An 18,466-nucleotide genomic window follows, 5' to 3' on the forward strand; every position below is an offset into this window, starting at 1 on the left:
TTCACACCCACCGAACAAACACTCTAAAGCACAAAATTAAAATAAAATAATACTTCCCATATACATAATAAGAAAGAGGGCGAGCCTTGGCACAACAGTAAACGTTGTTGTCGTGTGATTAAGAGGTCATGGGTTCGAGTCTTAGGAGCGGTCTCTTGCCAAAAAAATTGGATCAATTTTTTTTTTTATACAAATTAAAAATCATGTGTACCCAAATGGGAACTGAAACGGGAAACATTATTTCTAAAAAATATGTACAAAAACATACATCAACTATGGAAACTTTACAGCAGAGGAGTTTCTGTGAAATATAGTTTTTCTGCAGGTTGAGGGTTAAGGAATGCATAGGAAATTGGATATATTTTTGGCAGATGTAACAGAAACTTCGAATTGAGGATCTAAATTCTATGTTTACAAAGAACAAAAGAAATATCGTATCAGAAAAAAGTGCCTTATCTATATATCCTTATGATTTTGAATAAGATTATCTTTTAACATTCATGGAATCAATCTTTAGATGAAGAGGTAGAGAATTTGAATCTGAAAACACCATTTATCAATGAAGTTTCCACATTTGTTAGCATTAACGGTTATTAACACATTTGTGGTCTATTTTCAAATAATCTTTATTTATGGTAGTTTTTAAACTATTTCTCGATTTAAGGTCAATTTACCGCGCACTCTACAGATTAAAAGGGCGACAAGTATTTATCATGCCATTCAAATTCGTGTGACCGGAAGGTCGAATGTAGTCTTCGTGCCACATAGGCCCATCAATATATATTTTCAATTTACACATAAAAAGTTCATTGTGAAAAGTGTTATTAATATTTTTTCTAAAAAAAGTTGCGTGCAATGCAGAAAAATTACATTAAAAACAAAGAAAACGCTTAACCCACTCCATCCCAATGTGATTCGAACCCATGATCTCTATGATCATAGATAAGCTCTCAAATAATGAAGAAAAGAGAAAAGAAAAGAAACCTTGTAGATAAGGAATTGGAATCGATAATTGAAACTAATCCGACAATGTAGTAGGATTATTAGTAAAAAGGAAAAGTAAAATCAAAGAGAAATCCTAGAGTGGCTGCAATTACGACAAACTCTTATTGGAGGTGAGAAGGTCCGAGTATAAAATGCAAAATAAAATGTAAAACCAACCAGTGATAAGATGTCAGGTAATCAAAATAAAAAATCTAAGAGAGATTTTGAGACTAGACGAACCGATATTAGATCTAATAGTCCCACCAATTTAATGTTGCCCGTCTGTGTGACATCATATAAGTCTAAAAACCCCCGTAAAATTTGAATGACGGAGTACCTTGTCCGCCTTTTAGACGGGTGAGTAGATTTAAATTCACCCTAAACCCGGAAATAGTTTAAAATTCACCATAAACAGTGATTTTTTTAGAAATTTACTACAAATGTGTCAATAACCCTAGCTTGCACTGAAGCTTTAAGGTTAATTGACAAAACTTATTACAGTACGGACTTTCAATTACACTGCAAATATTCTATGGATTCAATCTCAGAATCTTCTTCGATAATGATGAACTCATGATATACAGAAGGAAAAAAGAAAATATAAGTTATACAGATATGCATAGAAATAGAAGCTCATATATCATGTCAGATTCAGATTCAGTTCAGATATAACAAACACCATAAGTACCTATCTCTCAGTCTCTTACACACTCCACTAAACCTTAAAACAAGCAAACAATACAATACAGACCCCATAAAAACTAAACAAAACACAACCCAAACAAACAAACAAGCGAAAGCAAAGAAATTAAAAATCAAAATACCAACTTTCTACCATTTCGTTGCTTCAGATGATTCCCCCATTCCAGATTCAACTCAATGCTGTGTCAAATTATGTCTAAAACTAGTATTAAAGACCTGTAAAGACTCCATCTTTATTCCCCATTTCATAGCATATGACTTGTAGATGATGAATTAAGACCTGATAAATCCGTCCAAGTATTTCCACTCCAGTAATGATTATTACTCTCCGAAATCCCCAAAAATGGCTTTGATGATAGATTCAACATTGAGTTTGGGTTGTTATCTTCCATTTTCACTGGTGCTAATTGAGAAACCCTAGAGTTTGAACTCATTGATCGAATATGGCCATGGCTGTTTTCTCCTCCTCCCATTGAAGATGAAGCTTCAACACCTTCACTTTGATATTGATATAACCCCGTCGGCGGCGGTGGAGCTTCAAAGAAAGGATATTGTTGCACTGCACCGGAATTACTTCCTATATGAAACCCCATATCTGTCTGTCCATGCCCTTGAATTCCCCCAAAATTTAAACCGAGATTTCCCACTCCGAATTGAGTCAGATTATGCAAAGATGTCATGAAAGGTAATTGATGATTCTGTTGCTGAGATAAATGACTCATCATGTTCATTTCAGATGGGATTCCATTAGTTCCTGAGCTTGAATTTGATCCCATTATTTGTCTCTCACTTGTTGCCGGTGATTTTGAGCTGTTTTGGCTCTTGCTTTTCTTGTTTCTCCGGCAACCTCCTCCTACCGGAACGTTTCTCAGAGCACCACCTCTTGTCCAATACCGCCGACATGTTTTGCAGAAGTGACGAGGTTGAGAGAGGCTGTAATTATTGAAGTAGCAAAACTTGGTGTTTGTTGATTCACACCTTGGACACTTTAGGGCTGTTTCTGGTTGTGGTATCTTTGCTAACCGAGCTCGATCAGCCATTGAACCCGGCCTAATCGACCCCGTTCCGCCACCACCGGCAGATGGTGGCGGTGGTGGAAGAGGTGGAAGCTGAGAATTTTCATTGATACCTCCTTGTTGTTGTTGTTGATTATTTTGCTGTAAGGAAACAAAATTCAATTTGAATAGAATTCAAGTATATTCAAGAAAAAGATTACACAAAAATAAAAGAGAGAAATAAAAAAGGAATAGGAATAATTATCTTTATGATATGCTCATCTTTTTATTTTCATGAAAAGAAAAGAAAAAAAAAACATTACCTGCTGCCAGTTGTGAGGATCTAAATAGACTGGAACTGAAGAGAAAACCATAGTTTTTTTTTTATTTGGTGATCTTTTTTTTTTTTCTTTAATAAAGGTTGATGGGTCTTTAGGAAAGAAAATATGGTGGAGAATCACACACACTAAGAGAATAGCAGAGGGAAGAAAGCAAGAGAGGGAAAAGAGAGAAAAGGGTGAATTAAAGGGGGAAGATGAAGGAAAGAAAGATAAGAAGAGGCTTTTGCTTATTTACTAATATTTTTTTTTTATTCTCATCTCTTTTTGTTGTATTATATTTGGGTTAATTACGCATAAAGCACCTCAATTTTGCTCTTATTATTTTCAGATGAGAAGTTGAGATCGAAGAGCCTCTTGCTGGACTGATCCTTGGTATCTACACCGGGTGCGGTACAACTCAAACATCCAAGTTAGTAACTAGTAAGAGTACGGATGATAATGTATGTACGGAGAAGAAGATTGAATCCTTTACCACCGGGTTGTCAGAGATTATAATAAAACTATTATGGGACCTTAACTATCAGATTGGGCTTTTAATGCATTTGATTCTATGATATGAGTATAAGAGGATGAGCCTTCGATATCATTGAGCGCGCGTAGACGCGAAGAGTAAGGAGACCTGTCAGCGGCTAGATCGTGTACGTGGGAAGCCTATGTAGGCCTTGTAGTAATTAACATTTAGGAGTTTGGAACCAACCCTAAAGAGTTTGGAACCAACACTTAAGTTCTATTGAACTTCAGGAAATTTATACAGAATTACAAACATCAGTTACAACTGACTTCCAGAACTTCTCCTGAACATAAGCAATAACTGAATAACTTCTCCTAAATTCAAATAATTAAATGAAACATTATCTGCTAATAAATTCACTAAGGCATATTTCCAACAAACTCCTCCTTGCCTTAGTATTTACAAACACCCAACTTGTATCAAAGTTTGTTTTGATGTTGTACTTTCCCATCACCATTCTAGAATTGGACCTCTTGATTCAAAATTTGTTTTGATGATGTACTTCCCATCACCATTCTAGAATTGGAGCACTTCTCTCCAAATGCTTCATATTAGAATTGGAGCACTTCTCTCCAAATGCTTCATATTTGAATTGGAGCACTTTCTCTCCAAATGCTTCATATTGGTGCACGTCTCACCAATTTCAAAACAATGTTTCTTCTTCTTCGGCAACATGTGTCAACTTGACACTTTCTTCAGACTTGGTTTTACAATTCCTTTGAATATGCCCAAACCTTTTATTTATCACCGTTTATCAGAAAACTCTTGTAGAGTCTCCTTTTCTTCTTGTTCTATCATTTCCATGATAGAGACCCTTCAAAGTATCCTAAGCTTGCTAATTCTGGCCATCAAAAAACTGGTGCAGCAACCTGATTAAAAGATACTGCATCTGCTTCCATTCTCACAGATCCCTCAAGATAATTTGCTCTGATACCATTTTGTAGTAGTTAACATTTAGGAGTTTGGAACCAACCCTAAAGAGTTTGGAACCAACACTTAAGTTCTAAACTCTTTAGGGTTGATTTTGTTTTGATGATGTACTTCCCATCACCATTCTAGAATTGGAGCACTTCTCTCCAAATGCTTCATATTAGAATTGGAGCACTTCTCTCCAAATGTTTCATATTTGACTTGGAGCACTTTCTCTCTCCAAATGATTCATATTTGAATTGGAGCACTTTTTCTCCAAATGCTTCATATTTGAATTGGAGCACTTTCTCTCCAAATGCTTCATATTGGTGCACGTCTCACCAATTTCAAAACAATGTTTCTTCTTCTTCGGCAACATGTGTCAACTTGACACTTTCTTCAGACTTGGTTCTACAATTCCTTTGAATATGCCCAAACCTTTTATTTATCACCGTTTATCAGAAAACTCTTGTAGAGTCTCCTTTTCTTCTTGTTCTATCATTTCCATGATAGAGACCCTTCAAAGTATCCTAAGCTTGCTAATTCTGGCCATCAAAAAACTGGTGCAGCAACCTGATTAAAAGATACTGCATCTGCTTCCATTCTCACAGATCCCTCAAGATAATTTGCTCTGATACCATTTTGTAGTAGTTAACATTTAGGAGTTTGGAACCAACCCTAAAGAGTTTGGAACCAACACTTAAGTTCTATTGAACTTCAGGAAATTTATACAGAATTACAAACATCAGTTACAACTGACTTCCAGAACTTATCCTGAACATAAGCAATAACTGAATAACTTCTCCTAAATTCAAATAATTAAATGAAACATTATCTGCTAATAAATTCACTAAGGCATATTTCCAACATGCCTTTTATCCCATATGCTTTATCACTTTTATAAATACATGGTGAAATGGACCAGTATTGTGCATACTTCAAACCTAAAGACATTCACGTGAGGGGCGTGTCCGAGATTATAATAAAATTATTTTGGGACCTTAACTATCCCGTTTGAGCTTTTAGTTCAATTGGTTCTATGTTTTGGGTATGATAGGATGAGCCTTCTACAGTTGTTCAAAATGACTACTGAAATAGTAAAGTAACTCCAAATTGTAGAGTTGATAAAAAATAATATTCTAAACAACTTTACTTCATAATCTTTTTGGTTTCGACGTCATTCAAATGTTATTTAGTTATGAGAGAGAAATTGATTGTTTACAAAGCAAAAGCTCTGAAAACGGTGATTTATCATCCGTCATTTTGATTTGTCTAACGGTAAAATAGTCATTATGCTAATAAAGTGCAAAGTACTGTAAATAGGATGGCAACGGGTAGGGTACCCGTGGGTAATACCATTCCCATTCCCATTCCCAAACCCTTATCCTTTTATTTTTTAATTACATGTACCCGTCCCATTACCCTAACGAGTATACTTTTTGCATCCCATACCTGTCCCATTTAATTCACGGGTACCCGCGGATATCCTTACCCGTTAAGAATCAATAAATAAACACAAAAAATATTACAAATTTAACAAACTATAAATTTAATAAATCATATATCTAAAAATTGAACAAATCGAACATTAATTAATAAGAATAAAGCAGTTTAGGGGTATCACTCAATTGTTGAAAAATAAAATGTTAGGGTTCAAATTTCACGTCTTACATCTAAAAAAATGATATTTATTAATATAAAATATTTTTATGACGGGTAATGGGTACTGGGTACCCTAGGGGGTATTTCCATACCCGTCCTATTACCCTAACGTGTAATTGTTTTGATCCCATACCCGTCTCATACCCTTTTATATAAGGTACGGGTAGTCCTATTAGAGTCGGGTAGTGTCAGATACCTGCGGGTACACTACCCGTTGCCATCCCTAACTGTAAAATATATGTGGGTTTGAAGTTCAAAAACCATAATAAAAATAAGGGTAAAGTTGAGGGTCCATAAGTGTAATTGACCATATTATATTTTAGGGTTTGATGAGTGGAGAAAACTTCACCTATAAGGCTTTGTTGATGCTATGGACTGCGTTTTAGTGCTCAAAAAGATGCTTGTAGTTTATGCATGGAAGAGAGAGAGATGAACATAAAATAAAATAAAAATAAAAAAAGGTGAAAAATAAAATAATAATTAGAAGGTGTCAATTGTGGTGGTGGGATCTCCTACGTAATTAAACATATATAATTATGGAGGTGCACGTTAAGTATGAATATCTATTATGGGTTGTATGATATATACAAGTCTAAGGTAAGTAATAATACATTACTTTTTGCCTAACGAATCATTATTCTACATATTATATATATTATTGACTGCAAACTAGAAAACGTGTGCTTGTTTTTGCTAACGCATCATTTCTAGATTACTAAAAAGGCTAGATTAATTATTGATAACTGGTTACCTGATTCTACTTACGTATCCAAAGCATCTTAATAATCTGATATCGTTGACAATCTAATAAAACAGTAATGTAGGCCAGATGGGGCTGGAGTCTGGTGAACCCGCTCTGATATCTAAGTCAGTTGGTGATTAGGACCGAATTGAAGAGTATCAACTAGTTGTGAGATAGTATTTAACGTACCGTATTGATGCGCCTCCGTTAGAGAAGGCTCACTAAGGGATAAGTGTACCCCGTCGTTATCAAGTAATAAAATCTAGAAAGTCCAGGTATCGAATCCACATGATTTATTTACCACAAGTATCAAGCTACTTGGTCTCAGGTGTTATCTAGGCTGTGTGAGTTTTGAGTTTGTTTTGTTTAAGTTAATCTACTCCTAGTTGAATTATGCTATTGCTAGCTAAGTTATCTAATTCTAATTACGTTATTCTACTCCTAGGTAAGTTATTCTACTCCTAATTAAGTTAAACTACTCCTAGGTGATCTTTCACTAGTGCAATTCCCCGAAGGAACATGATATGAACGATAATAATGAAGTTAGGTTATTAGGTCAATAGATTAAAAACCTAATCTAAGTCACTTGTATTCAAGGCGATTAACCCTACTTACCCTCCTGAAGTTTCTAGTGCGTGATTCCCTTGTAAGGCCGAAACTAGGTCTAAGGCTCAGACTAGGTCAGATCTCCTAGGCTCTGACTAGGTCAGATTCAGCTCGCAATATGTGCCTACTAGATTTTGGGGCTTTTGAATGAGTTAAACCAATTGAATAAAGCATAAGACAAAGATTAAATAAATGAATCATAGAACAAAATAAGAGCTAAGATATTATTAAAGGCGAAGAACAATGTCACGGGATACAATTAGCCTGGATTCATAAACTGTATCAAAGGGTACAAACATGGTAAGATAAAAGGTGATAAGAAAATCCCTTTCAGGGAACCTGTCTACCCTGCAGCCGGCCTCCTAGGTCTTAAGGACGGACCTTGAATAATCCTCGGTGGAGATGCGGAGCTTTGGAGCTTCTTCAATGGAGGTTGGAGAAGATGGAAGAGGTGGAGAGGATTTCTCAAGGGGGAAAGCTAAGAAAATTACAATAATGAAAGATATTGAATTTACAATTGAAAAGTTCTATTTATAGACGCGGCTCGGGCCCTCTTTCTGACCTAATTTGTTTCCTTTTGCAGGCGGGAAATCGTGGGGCCGATCGTGGCTTCGTGGGGTCGGGAATCAGTTTTTTGACTGATTCCCGCAGGTCAGCTCGCCGAGCAGGGCGAGCTGCTCGGCGAGATGGCCTCCAGCTCGCCCGAGCAGGCCCCTGAGGGCCTGCTCGGCGAGCTGGCCTAAATAGGCCAGTTCGACGAGCGGTTTTGCTCGGAATGCCTCTGCGCGATCGCTGGATGTCCCAAAATGTATTTTTCGCCCGAACTTATCCCTACACATGCACGAAAACTCCAAATAGCATTAGTCCCAAGGCTAAATTGACCCGCCAATCGCTCATTTTGAGCAAACACTCCGTTTGGTGCGACTTTTGGCGGATCAATTAGCTATAAAAGATAATGGAATTATAACATACATGCCATTTTGGCCATATTTGCCTCAAATGATTAGAAAACGAGCCTAAACAACGAAAAGTAAATAAAACATTTCCAATTTCTAACTAACTCACACAAAAGCATATAAATGCGAGAATTGCTCGCTTATTCATGAAATAACGCTAAAAACCGTCCTAAAACCGTATCCAAAGGGTCCACAGGGATTTGCATATAACCGGATAGCCCATCTAAAGTATAGAAAAATTTGTGTCCTGCCAATCGTTCCAACATTTGATCAATAAATGGTAAGGGAAAGTGGTCTTTACGGGTGGCCTCATTCAATTTCCTATAATCTATGCATACACGCCAACCCGTAACCTTTCTAGTTGGGATTAATTCCCCTTTTTCATTTTCCATTACCGTTGTTCCCCCTTTTTTGGGCACGCATTGTACCGGACTTACCCATTGGCTGTCAGAAATTGGAAAGATGATACCTGCGTCGAGGAGTTTTATAACCTCGGCTTTTACCACCTCTTTCATGTTAGGATTGAGCCGTCGTTGAGGTTGGGCAGATGGCTTAATCTCTTCCTCAAGGAAAATTCTATGCGTGCAGATTTTGGGGTCGATACCTTTGATGTCGTGGATTGACCACCCAAAGGCCGCTTTATGTTTTTTCAGCACCTCCACCAATCTTTCTTCCTATTCAACTGTCAATAAAGAAGAAATAATAATGGGTAAATCTTTGGGAGGCCGAAGAAAAACGTATTTCAAATTGTTGGGTAAGGGCTTAAGCTCCAATTCTGGAGGTTCCTCCAGTGAGGTTTTAGGCTTAGGTTTGATCTCACGATCAAGGTCCTCTTTTCTACCTTTTACCCAATAACATTTTTCAGGTGGGAGGTCTTCGAACGGTTCATTCAAGGTTTCACATTCCTCACCACCTAAATCGAGTTCTAAAGAGGCATTTCTAAGGCTATGGTTAACTTCCTCAACACATTCGTCTATTAACGTATCCACAAAATTATAGCTTTTGGAACGCTCTTGGGGAAATTTCATAGACTCATAAACATTAAATGTTACCTCTTCGTCTTGCACCCTTAGGACCAATTTACCTCCATGAACATCTATCAGTGTCCTACCGGTTGCAAGGAACGGTCTTCCAAGGAGAATGGGGATGGAGTCATCTTCTTCCATGTCGAGGACTACGAAATTGACCGGGAAGATCAGTCTATCCACCTTTACTAGCACATCTTCAACTATGCCCCGAGGTCGTGCGATTGACCTGTCTGCCAGCTGTAATGTCATGTTTGTTGGTTTGGGTTCTCCGAGTCCCAATTTCCTGAAAATAGATAAAGGCATTAAGTTAATACTTGCTCCCAAATCGCACAGTGCCCTATCTATATGCATGTTGCCAATCCTGCACGGGATGGTGAAGCTCCCTTGATCTTTAAGCTTGGGGGGTAATTTATGAGTGATTATGGCCGAACATTTCTCTGTTAAGGCCACTATCTCATTCTCCCCAAACTTTTTCTTTTTCGACAACATGTCTTTAAGAAATTTTGCATAGTTTGGCATTTCCTCTAGTGCTTCCATTAATGGAATATTGATTTCTAATCTACTAAGGATCTCTGAAAATCTAGCAAATTTCTTGTCTAGGTTGGCCTTTTTCTATTTCTGGGGAAATGGCAGCTTTGGTACATAAGGCCTAACTACTTTTTCTACAGCTACTCTAGGAGCTGAAGTTTCAGACACGGGACCGGGGTTGCTTACCACTTTCGGTTCCCTACTTACCTGAGGTGATGGTTGTGTTTGTGATTGGGGTGGTACGAGTGTGTCCACTTCCTTGCCACTCCTCAAGGCGATGGCTTGCACCGTTTCCTCTTGAGAGAGGAACGCCTCTTGGCATTCCCTTTCCTCTTGTCTGATCGCAGTGATTTGGTTGCTCAGGGCTCTACACGCCTCCTCGTTGGCTGCAAGTCGGACGGATATCTCTCTTAAGAGAGCCATTATTCCTTCCGAGCGCTCTGTTTGCCTGTCATAAAAATCAGAATTAGAAGGGGGACATGGAAGGTTATCCGTGGGTGCCACGTATGGCCCTAGTGGATATTGTGTGCGCTCCCAATCATAGAAGTTGTAAGTTGGGGGTTCAGAATTATACCTTTGACGATTACCCGAATAACTTACATTCTCACCTCTAGGTGTATGGTGGTTGATATGGCATACCTCACCGGGGTGACTCTGGCCACATCCTGCACAAAATGGTGTTCCTGTTTGGTTGTTGTGGCCAAAGGAGGCCACAAGGAAGTCCATTTTCTTGTTGAGGTCAGTCATGGACGGTTTCGGAGTTCTGTTGTCCATAATTGCTGAAAGAAAGATTTTACAAGTATATAAGAAGTGTATTTATAAAATGATATATGTATAAAGGAGTATAATTATAAACAAGTATGAATGTAAACAGTTATAAACAAGTATACATGTATAAAGGATATAAACAAAGGATATTCACAAGGAATGCCTAAACTAACAAATCGACCTTTGGTTCGATATTGCAGAAGAAATAAATCCCCGGCAACGGCGCCAAAAACTTGATGCGCCTCCGTTAGAGAAGGCTCACTAAGGGATAAGTGTACCCCATCGTTATCAAGTAATAAAATCTGGAAAGTCCAGGTATCGAATCCACAGGATTTATTTACCACAAGTATCGAGCTACTTGGTCTCAGGTGTTATCTAGGCTGTGTGGGTTTTGAGTTTGTTTTGTTTAAGTTAATCTACTCCTAGTTGAATTATGCTATTGCTAGCTAAGTTATCTAATTCTAATTACGTTATTCTACTCCTAAGTAAGTTATTCTACTCCTAATTAAGTTAAACTACTCCTAGGTGATCTTTCACTAGTGCAATTCCCCGAAGGAACATGGTATGAACGATAATAATGAAGTTAGGTTATTAGGTCAATAGATTAAAAACCTAATCTAAGTCACTTGTATTCAAGGCGATTAAACCTACTTACCCTCCTGAAATTTCTAGTGCGTGATTCCCTTGTAAGGCCGAAACTAGGTCTAAGGCTCGGCAATTTGGGCTTAATCAACTAAGAGGTCGTCAATCTCCTAGGCTCTGACTAGGTCAGATTCAGCTCGCAATATGTGCCTACTAGATTTTGGGGCTTTTGAATGAGTTAAACCAATTGAATAAAGCGTAAGACAAAGATTAAATAAATGAATCATAGAACAAAATAAGAGCTAAGATATTATTAAAGGCGAAGAACAATGTCACGGGATACAATTAGCCTGGATTCATAAACTGTATCAAAGGGTACAAACATGGTAAGATAAAAGGTGATAAGAAAATCCCTTTCAGGGAACCTGTCTACCCTGCAGCCGGCCTCCTAGGTCTTAAGGACGGACCTTGAATAATCCTCGGTGGAGATGCGGAGCTTCGGAGCTTCTTTAATGGAGGTTGGAGAAGATGGAAGAGGTGGAGAGGATTTCTCAAGGGGGAAGCTAAGAAAATTACAATAATGAAAGATATTGAATTTACAATTGAAAAGTTCTATTTATAGACGAGGCTCGGGCCCTCTTTCTGACCTAATTTGTTTCCTTTTGCAGGTGGGAAGTCGTGGGGCCGATCGTGGCTTTGTGGGGCTGGGAATCAGTTTTTTGACTGATTCCCGCAAGTCAGCTCGCCGAGCAGGGCGAGCTGCTCGGCGAGCTGGCGGCCTGCTCTGCGAGCTGGCAAAGCTAGCCCAGCGAGCTGGCCTAAATAGGCCAGTTCGACGAGCGGTTTTGCCCTGCACGCCTCTGCGCGGTCGCTGGATGTCCCAAAATGTATTTTTCGCCCGAACTTATCTCTGCGCATGCACGAAAACTCCAAATAGCATTAGTCCCAATGCTAAATTGACCCGCCAATCGCTCATTTTGAGCAAACGCTCCGTTTGGTGCAACTTTTGGCGGATCAATTAGCTATAAAAGATAATGGAATTATAACATACATGCCATTTTTGCCATATTTGCCTCAAATGATCAGAAAACGAGCCTAAACAATGAAAAGTAAATAAAACATTTCCAATTTCTAACTAACTCACACAAAAGCATATAAATGCGAGAATTGCTCGCTTATTCATGAAATAACGCTAAAAACCGTCCTAAAACCGTACCCAAAGATAGGGTTTTTGACCCCTATCACGTATCTTATCAATACCTGTCTATTTATAGGGTTTGTTAGGTTATTATCACCTCTTTAGGAGTCTTTATGAGCTATATCCTTTTATCTCATAAGATTCTAGAAGATTTCCTTATAATTGGAGGTCAGAGCTCCGATTGTTGTATTTGGGCCGCTGTCGTTGTATTTGGACCGTTATCTCATGCACATGTCTTTTAACTTCAAAGAGGGTAGAAACGACGTCATCCACACGTGATGTCATTTTGCATGATATCAATTATTAATGCTAGATAAATTATTTTTGTTTTTTTTATAATGCTAAATAAATTATTTTGAAGCCCATGGGAATGAGTTTCACTGGGTTCTTCGTCACACGATTTCTATTTTGGAGACCCGCCTTGTTAGTGCTTGTGCTTTTGATCTTTGCATGATGCTAAACTTTCTCGATTTGATTTGGTAAAGGTTGATGGGTTTGGTGGTGGTATCTGGATTTTCTGGAATGATGATCAGATTCACTTTCGTATTATCCATCGAAACCGTCAATTTCCCCATGCTAAAGCCACTCCTATCAATGGTACTTTACATAACGCCAGTTTTAATATATCATTTGTGTATGTCAAGCATTCGTTTTCTTTTAAGCATATGTTTCAGGATTACATGCTTACTTAAGCAGTCTATCTCGGGTCTGTGGATTGTTATGAGTGACTTTAATTGTATAAAATCTTTGGATGAGATGCAAGGTGGTTTAATATGGTGTTGGATGTGTGTTCCTTCTTTACCAACTAGATTAATAATATGGATTTAATTGATTTGGGGAATATTGGTCCTTGTTTTACCAGGTATAGGGGATCCACACTCGAAACAGAGTTGCTTGTGGACTTGATCGGGCCTTATGTAATTATGACTTTCGGAACCTCCTTTTGAAGACGTGGTTCATCATTTGCCTCGAAAAAAGTCCGACCATTCTCCTTTTTGCTCCTTCTCTTGCATCGCAACATAACGTCCTTAGTTGCTAAATCCTTCCGGTTTTAGGCAATATGGTTCGTTTAAGGACTTCTTTTCGGATACTTGGGATATTTCTAGAGATATGGGTTATGCTTTTAGGGATTTTACGACTTGTATCCAAGATTGGAATAAATTGACATTTGGTAATATCTTCCACCGTAAGCAAGTGGCTCTTCGTCGTCTTGAGGGAGTCTAGGATTGTTTGGGCCAGCGAGTTATGAGGGGGTTGCTTCATCTCGAGCTTAAGCTTACTAATAAGCTTCACAACATTCTTGAACATAAGGAGACATTGTGGTTTCAAAAATTGAGGGTTTATTGGATTTGGTTTGGGGATTGCAACTCTAGATCCTTTCATACTTCCTCTATCATTCATCATCGAAAGAACATGATTGAAGGTCTTTAGGATTCAGTTGGTGTGTAGGTATGGGATGGTTTGATTTTGAATTCTGTGGCTCGGGGTTTTTTCCAAACCCTTCATTCCAACAATGATGTATCTCAGCCTTGTCTACATTCTAGCAATCATTTTCCTCATTGGACCACTCGGGCTAGTACTTATTTGGCTCGCCTGTTTGATGTTAGTGAAGTTCAATTGTTTTTTTTCCATGGACCCTTACAAGGCCCCCGGTCCGAACGGGTATTACGTGATTTTATTTCAGCATCTATGGGGTAAGTTAGGCTCTTAATTTTGTTATAGTGTGCTCTCGGTTTTGGATAATGGGATTATGTATGCAAACTGGAATAACACCCTCATCTCTATCAATCCTAAGGTCCCCAACCTGGATTCTCTTAATCAGTTTATCCCCATTAGCTTGTGCAATGTCCTTTATAAGACGATTACCAAATGTCTTATGAATTGCATAAAACCTTTCTTGAAGGACTTTATTAACCCGACTCACAATAGTTTTATTCCAGGGCGCCAGATTTTAGATAATGTGCTTTTATTGCAAAAAGGTGCCCATTCTTTGAAATGCAAGACTAGAAGCAAGGGTTATATGGTGCTGGAATTAGATCTTGAAAAAGCTTATGACATGGTTAGTTGGAGCTTTCTACATGGTACCTTTATTTGCTTCAGGCTTAATGATCACTGGGTTCAGCTTACCATGACCTGTGTTTCAGCTTCTTCCATGAGTGTTTTATGGAATGGGGGGTACCTCCCAATATTTTTATGCTCCCGAGGTTTGCATCAAGGTGATCATCTCTGCCCATACCTGCTTGTTTTATGTTTGGAGAGGTTGAGCTATCTTATTGAGGATTCAGTTGGTAGTATTCTTTGGAAGGAGGTTTCTATTTCGTGTACTGGTGCCTTTTTGTCTCATATCTTTTTTTTTTGTAGATGACATTGTGCTAATGTTAGAAGGTAAGACTCATGTTATTAAGGATGTCTTGAACTCTTTCTGTCAAAGTTCTAGTCAATGTTTGAGCTCCTTGAAATCTTGGATTTTCTTTTCTGCAAATGCCAATGAAGCCCAAAAAAGATCCATTTGTGATTAGTTTCAATCTACTAAGGACTTGGGGCATTATCTTGGTATTCCTCTTATCCACACTAGAGTCACCAAGGATACCTACAATTACGTGATTGATATAATTAATTTTTGATTGATAGGTTAGCAGGCTAGTCGTTTGTCTTTTGGTGGCAGGACCACTATTCTAAAAGATGTTGCCTCTTCTATGCTTAGTTACATGATGAAACTACAACTCTTCCGCGTAATATTTTTAATCGGTTTGATAAGATGGATCAATATTTTCTTTGGGTCAAAGAAGTGACAACCAGAGTGTTAGTCTATTTAATTGGGACCATGTTTATGTTCCGAAGCGTTCTAGTGGTCTTAGGATTCCTCGGACTCCCCAGTTCAATATAGAGTTATCGGCTAAGTTAGGTTGGAAAATGTCATGTGGTGTAGATTCTAGGCGTGTGTTATTAAAAACAAGTATTGTAGAGGTAAAAACGATTTTTCTATATTTACTATTCCGAGTTCTTTGTCTTACACTTGGAGGATTATTATCTTGGGCTCTGCTATACTCAGTCGAGGTTCAGGAAGAATGGTTAGTAATGGTGTCTCTACAAGGTTTTGGGTGGATAAGTGGTGTGGCTCTACCCCATTAATTGATCCAATAGTGGTTGTTGTTTCGCTTTCGTTCTTACATGCATCGGTTGCTGAACTGTGGAAGATAGATGGAGAATGGACGTGGGATTTGTTTGCGTAGTTCCTTTCCAACTCGGCTAGTTATTAGATTATGTGGTATTGCCTCTTTCATGACATGCATCACATGGATGTCTGGTACTGGTTAGAATCTTTATCTGGTAGTTACTTTGTAGCTTCTGGTTGTGCTTTGTTAACTTACTCGAATTCTATTGTTTCTACTCACTTCTAGGATGTTGCCTAATCGGTTAGAGTTGTAGAGCGTATTTGATTATTTCTCTGACTGGTTGTGAATAATATGATGCTATACAATCTTAATGGCAAAGATTGTCATTTTACTACTAATGATGGCTACTTGACTTGTTGGGCTTTGACTCTCAAATTCACATATTACATGACTATTCTATTGTGGTTCGGATTTGGAAGGCTTTCGCCCCCCTAACACTTACAAAATTTCTTTTTTAGCTTGCCCCAAGATTCTTGGATGGAAGTGAATTGCGAGAGCCAACAAATGTTCTTCGGTACAACCTGGTTTATTTTGTTTTGTTACACTTTGCTGGTGGCTTTGGAAATGGAGGAATAACAAGATTTTTAATGGTAGTAGCTTTGATTATTTATCAAAGGAGTTTCTTGTATCACAAGCTACATATATATTTAACGCTTTTGATGATGATGGTCCGAGTGGGAGGTGTGGTTGCGTTGAGAGGTGGATCTCTTGGAATACGCCGATGGAAGGTTGAATTCGGCTAAACGTGGATGGTGCAAGTAAAGGTAATTTAGGCTTTGCTTTGGTGGGGGGACTTCTTAGAGATTACAATTGGGTTTCATTATCAAGGTTTGATGTTAATATTTGTATTTTTTTTCTCTCTTGGCTGAGATTTGGGGTCTTTCTTATCGGCTCAAGATGGCTTGGTAGAAGGGGTATCGTTTTGTGGAAGTAGAAATGGATCCTCAGATTGTATTCAGTTTATGAGTAAAATCATTGAGTTATAACCCACCCTTTTACGTGGTTAGTTTATCTGTGTTATGAGTTGAGGGATTGTGATTGTGTTCTTTGGTTTACTCACAGTTATAGGAGGGCAACCAAGCGACAGATTGGATGGCGAACTTCATAGACTCTCTACACTCTAGGTTATCATGATGCATGCATCCGAGATATTATCCGAGAAGATTGCACTAGAACTTCTCATAGTGGTTTTGCTCGTGCTTAGTTATTTTTCTTTTTCTTTACTGTTATGGGCTTTTCACGCTTCTTTCTTTACCAAATAAATAAATAAATTATTAATTAAAATGAGCTTAACTAGTAAGAATTTTGAGTTATTTATATTAGATATAAAGTTCGATTTTAATATACACAAAAAGTGTCAATTGACAAAAAAAAAAAAAACTACTACAAAATTGTACATCAACGTTAAACCAATTAATAAATGTTATAAGAATCGAATCTGACATCAAATCGAGACGTAATGAACAAATAAATAATATTTATATGTATTAAATCTATACAATTAATTTAAAATTATTTTTATAAATTATATATATATATATATACAACAAATTTTGGTTTGTTATTTTTTGTCAACTTGAAACTTAATTATATAACGGATAAAAAGGAGTTTAGAATAACTTAAAATGCGTCAATGTATTCTATGCCATGAGATCGTTTTAACAATATATTATAAACTCAAAACGGACAAGTGATGATGAATGAGAAGTTGATGTTCAAAGTGAACCACTTGAAATGGTTTGGAAGAGGATAAAAGGAAATTAAGATTTCTCATCCCACGTAGAAAGAAATGGGAATTTTAACTACTTATAAGTAAATGACTTTTACAAGCCTTTAACCAATTACTAAGAGAAAAGCTCTCACACCCGTAGGGGGAGGATGCAACCGAAGCACCATCGGGTTAGGGGTGCACCTGCACGACGTGGGCAATGCGAATGCTGCACCGAAATCAGGTCCCTTGGACCGGCCTACTTTTATTGGAATACCAAAAAATTATTAGATGTATAATGGATTAATAATCTCTATTTTAATTAAAAAGGCTCCAATGGATTTAATACAATAAACTGATTTAATACAATTTTTTTAAAACAAATAGGCAAAAAAACATGGGGTAGCATTGGGTTTTCGCTCTGACCTCTGGTTCCCAGTTCAACTCCGAATCACACTGGTTTGTTGAGTATTCAACAAACCCATTCAGCTCAGATCAGACTCTTCGCCGGTTTTTGGTTCAATCGCTGTCTGGTCCGAGTTTTATAACATTGCAATTAATCAGATATATTACAAATAAAAATCAATACTAAACAAATTATTTACTATATACATTCTTTTGATTTTTTTTGAATGGAAATTTCATTAATCAAAGAATCAACGCATCATTACAAAGTAAGGACCAAATGCTAGGCGGACTATCTCAGTGTAAAACAATAGGATTCTGGAAGTCTCTAGCCCACCTAGCTAACTGGTGTGCTACCCGGTTCTCATCCCTTCCCACATACCAGATCACACAACTCTGGAATGTTTGTGTTAATTGTAACACGTCCAGATACAGAAAATGGAGAGAAGAATCAGGGATAGGGCCATGGTTGAGAGCTTCCACCATAATCTTAGCATCAGACTCAAGCCATATATGTGGAACGTTGTGGCTTTAGGCGAGGTTGAGGGCTTCACGTATGGCGTGAAGTTCGGCCGCTTCTACCGAAATGCATGGTAATAAAGGAATGCATGTAGAGAGGACTACATGTGCCTGGTGATCTCGGGAAACTACCTCAATGCTTGCGG

The 18,466-nt window shown here is 37.9% G+C and overlaps 1 protein-coding gene across 1 annotated transcript; it reads right to left on the reverse strand.

Annotated features, from left to right (window-relative positions):
• Positions 1 to 1,600: 1,600 nt before the first annotated feature.
• On the reverse strand, positions 1,601 to 3,219 carry LOC136224888 (dof zinc finger protein DOF2.4). The gene is made up of 2 exons (XM_066013316.1): positions 3,005 to 3,219; positions 1,601 to 2,843 (listed from the first exon to the last, which is right to left on the reverse strand). The coding sequence occupies exons 1-2, from the start codon at positions 3,053 to 3,055 to the stop codon at positions 1,932 to 1,934; spliced, it is 963 nt and encodes a 320-aa protein (XP_065869388.1). The 5' UTR covers positions 3,056 to 3,219; the 3' UTR covers positions 1,601 to 1,931.
• Between the last annotated feature and the right edge of the window lie 15,247 nt (positions 3,220 to 18,466).

The sequence above is a fragment of the Euphorbia lathyris genome, chromosome 3, assembly GCF_963576675.1.
Source record: "Euphorbia lathyris chromosome 3, ddEupLath1.1, whole genome shotgun sequence".
In the NCBI taxonomy this organism is placed as follows: domain Eukaryota; kingdom Viridiplantae; phylum Streptophyta; class Magnoliopsida; order Malpighiales; family Euphorbiaceae; genus Euphorbia; species Euphorbia lathyris.

What these genes read in the sequence shown, in the direction of transcription:
- LOC136224888 (XM_066013316.1), bottom strand. Translation starts at nt 3,055, where the DNA reads ATGGTTTTCTCTTCAGTTCCAGTCTATTTAGATCCTCACAACTGGCAG. An exon ending in ATCCTCACAACTGGCAGCAG is followed by an intron (nt 2,844 to 3,004) that starts GTAATGTTTTTT and finishes GTTTCCTTACAG; the next exon opens with CAAAATAATCAACAACAACA.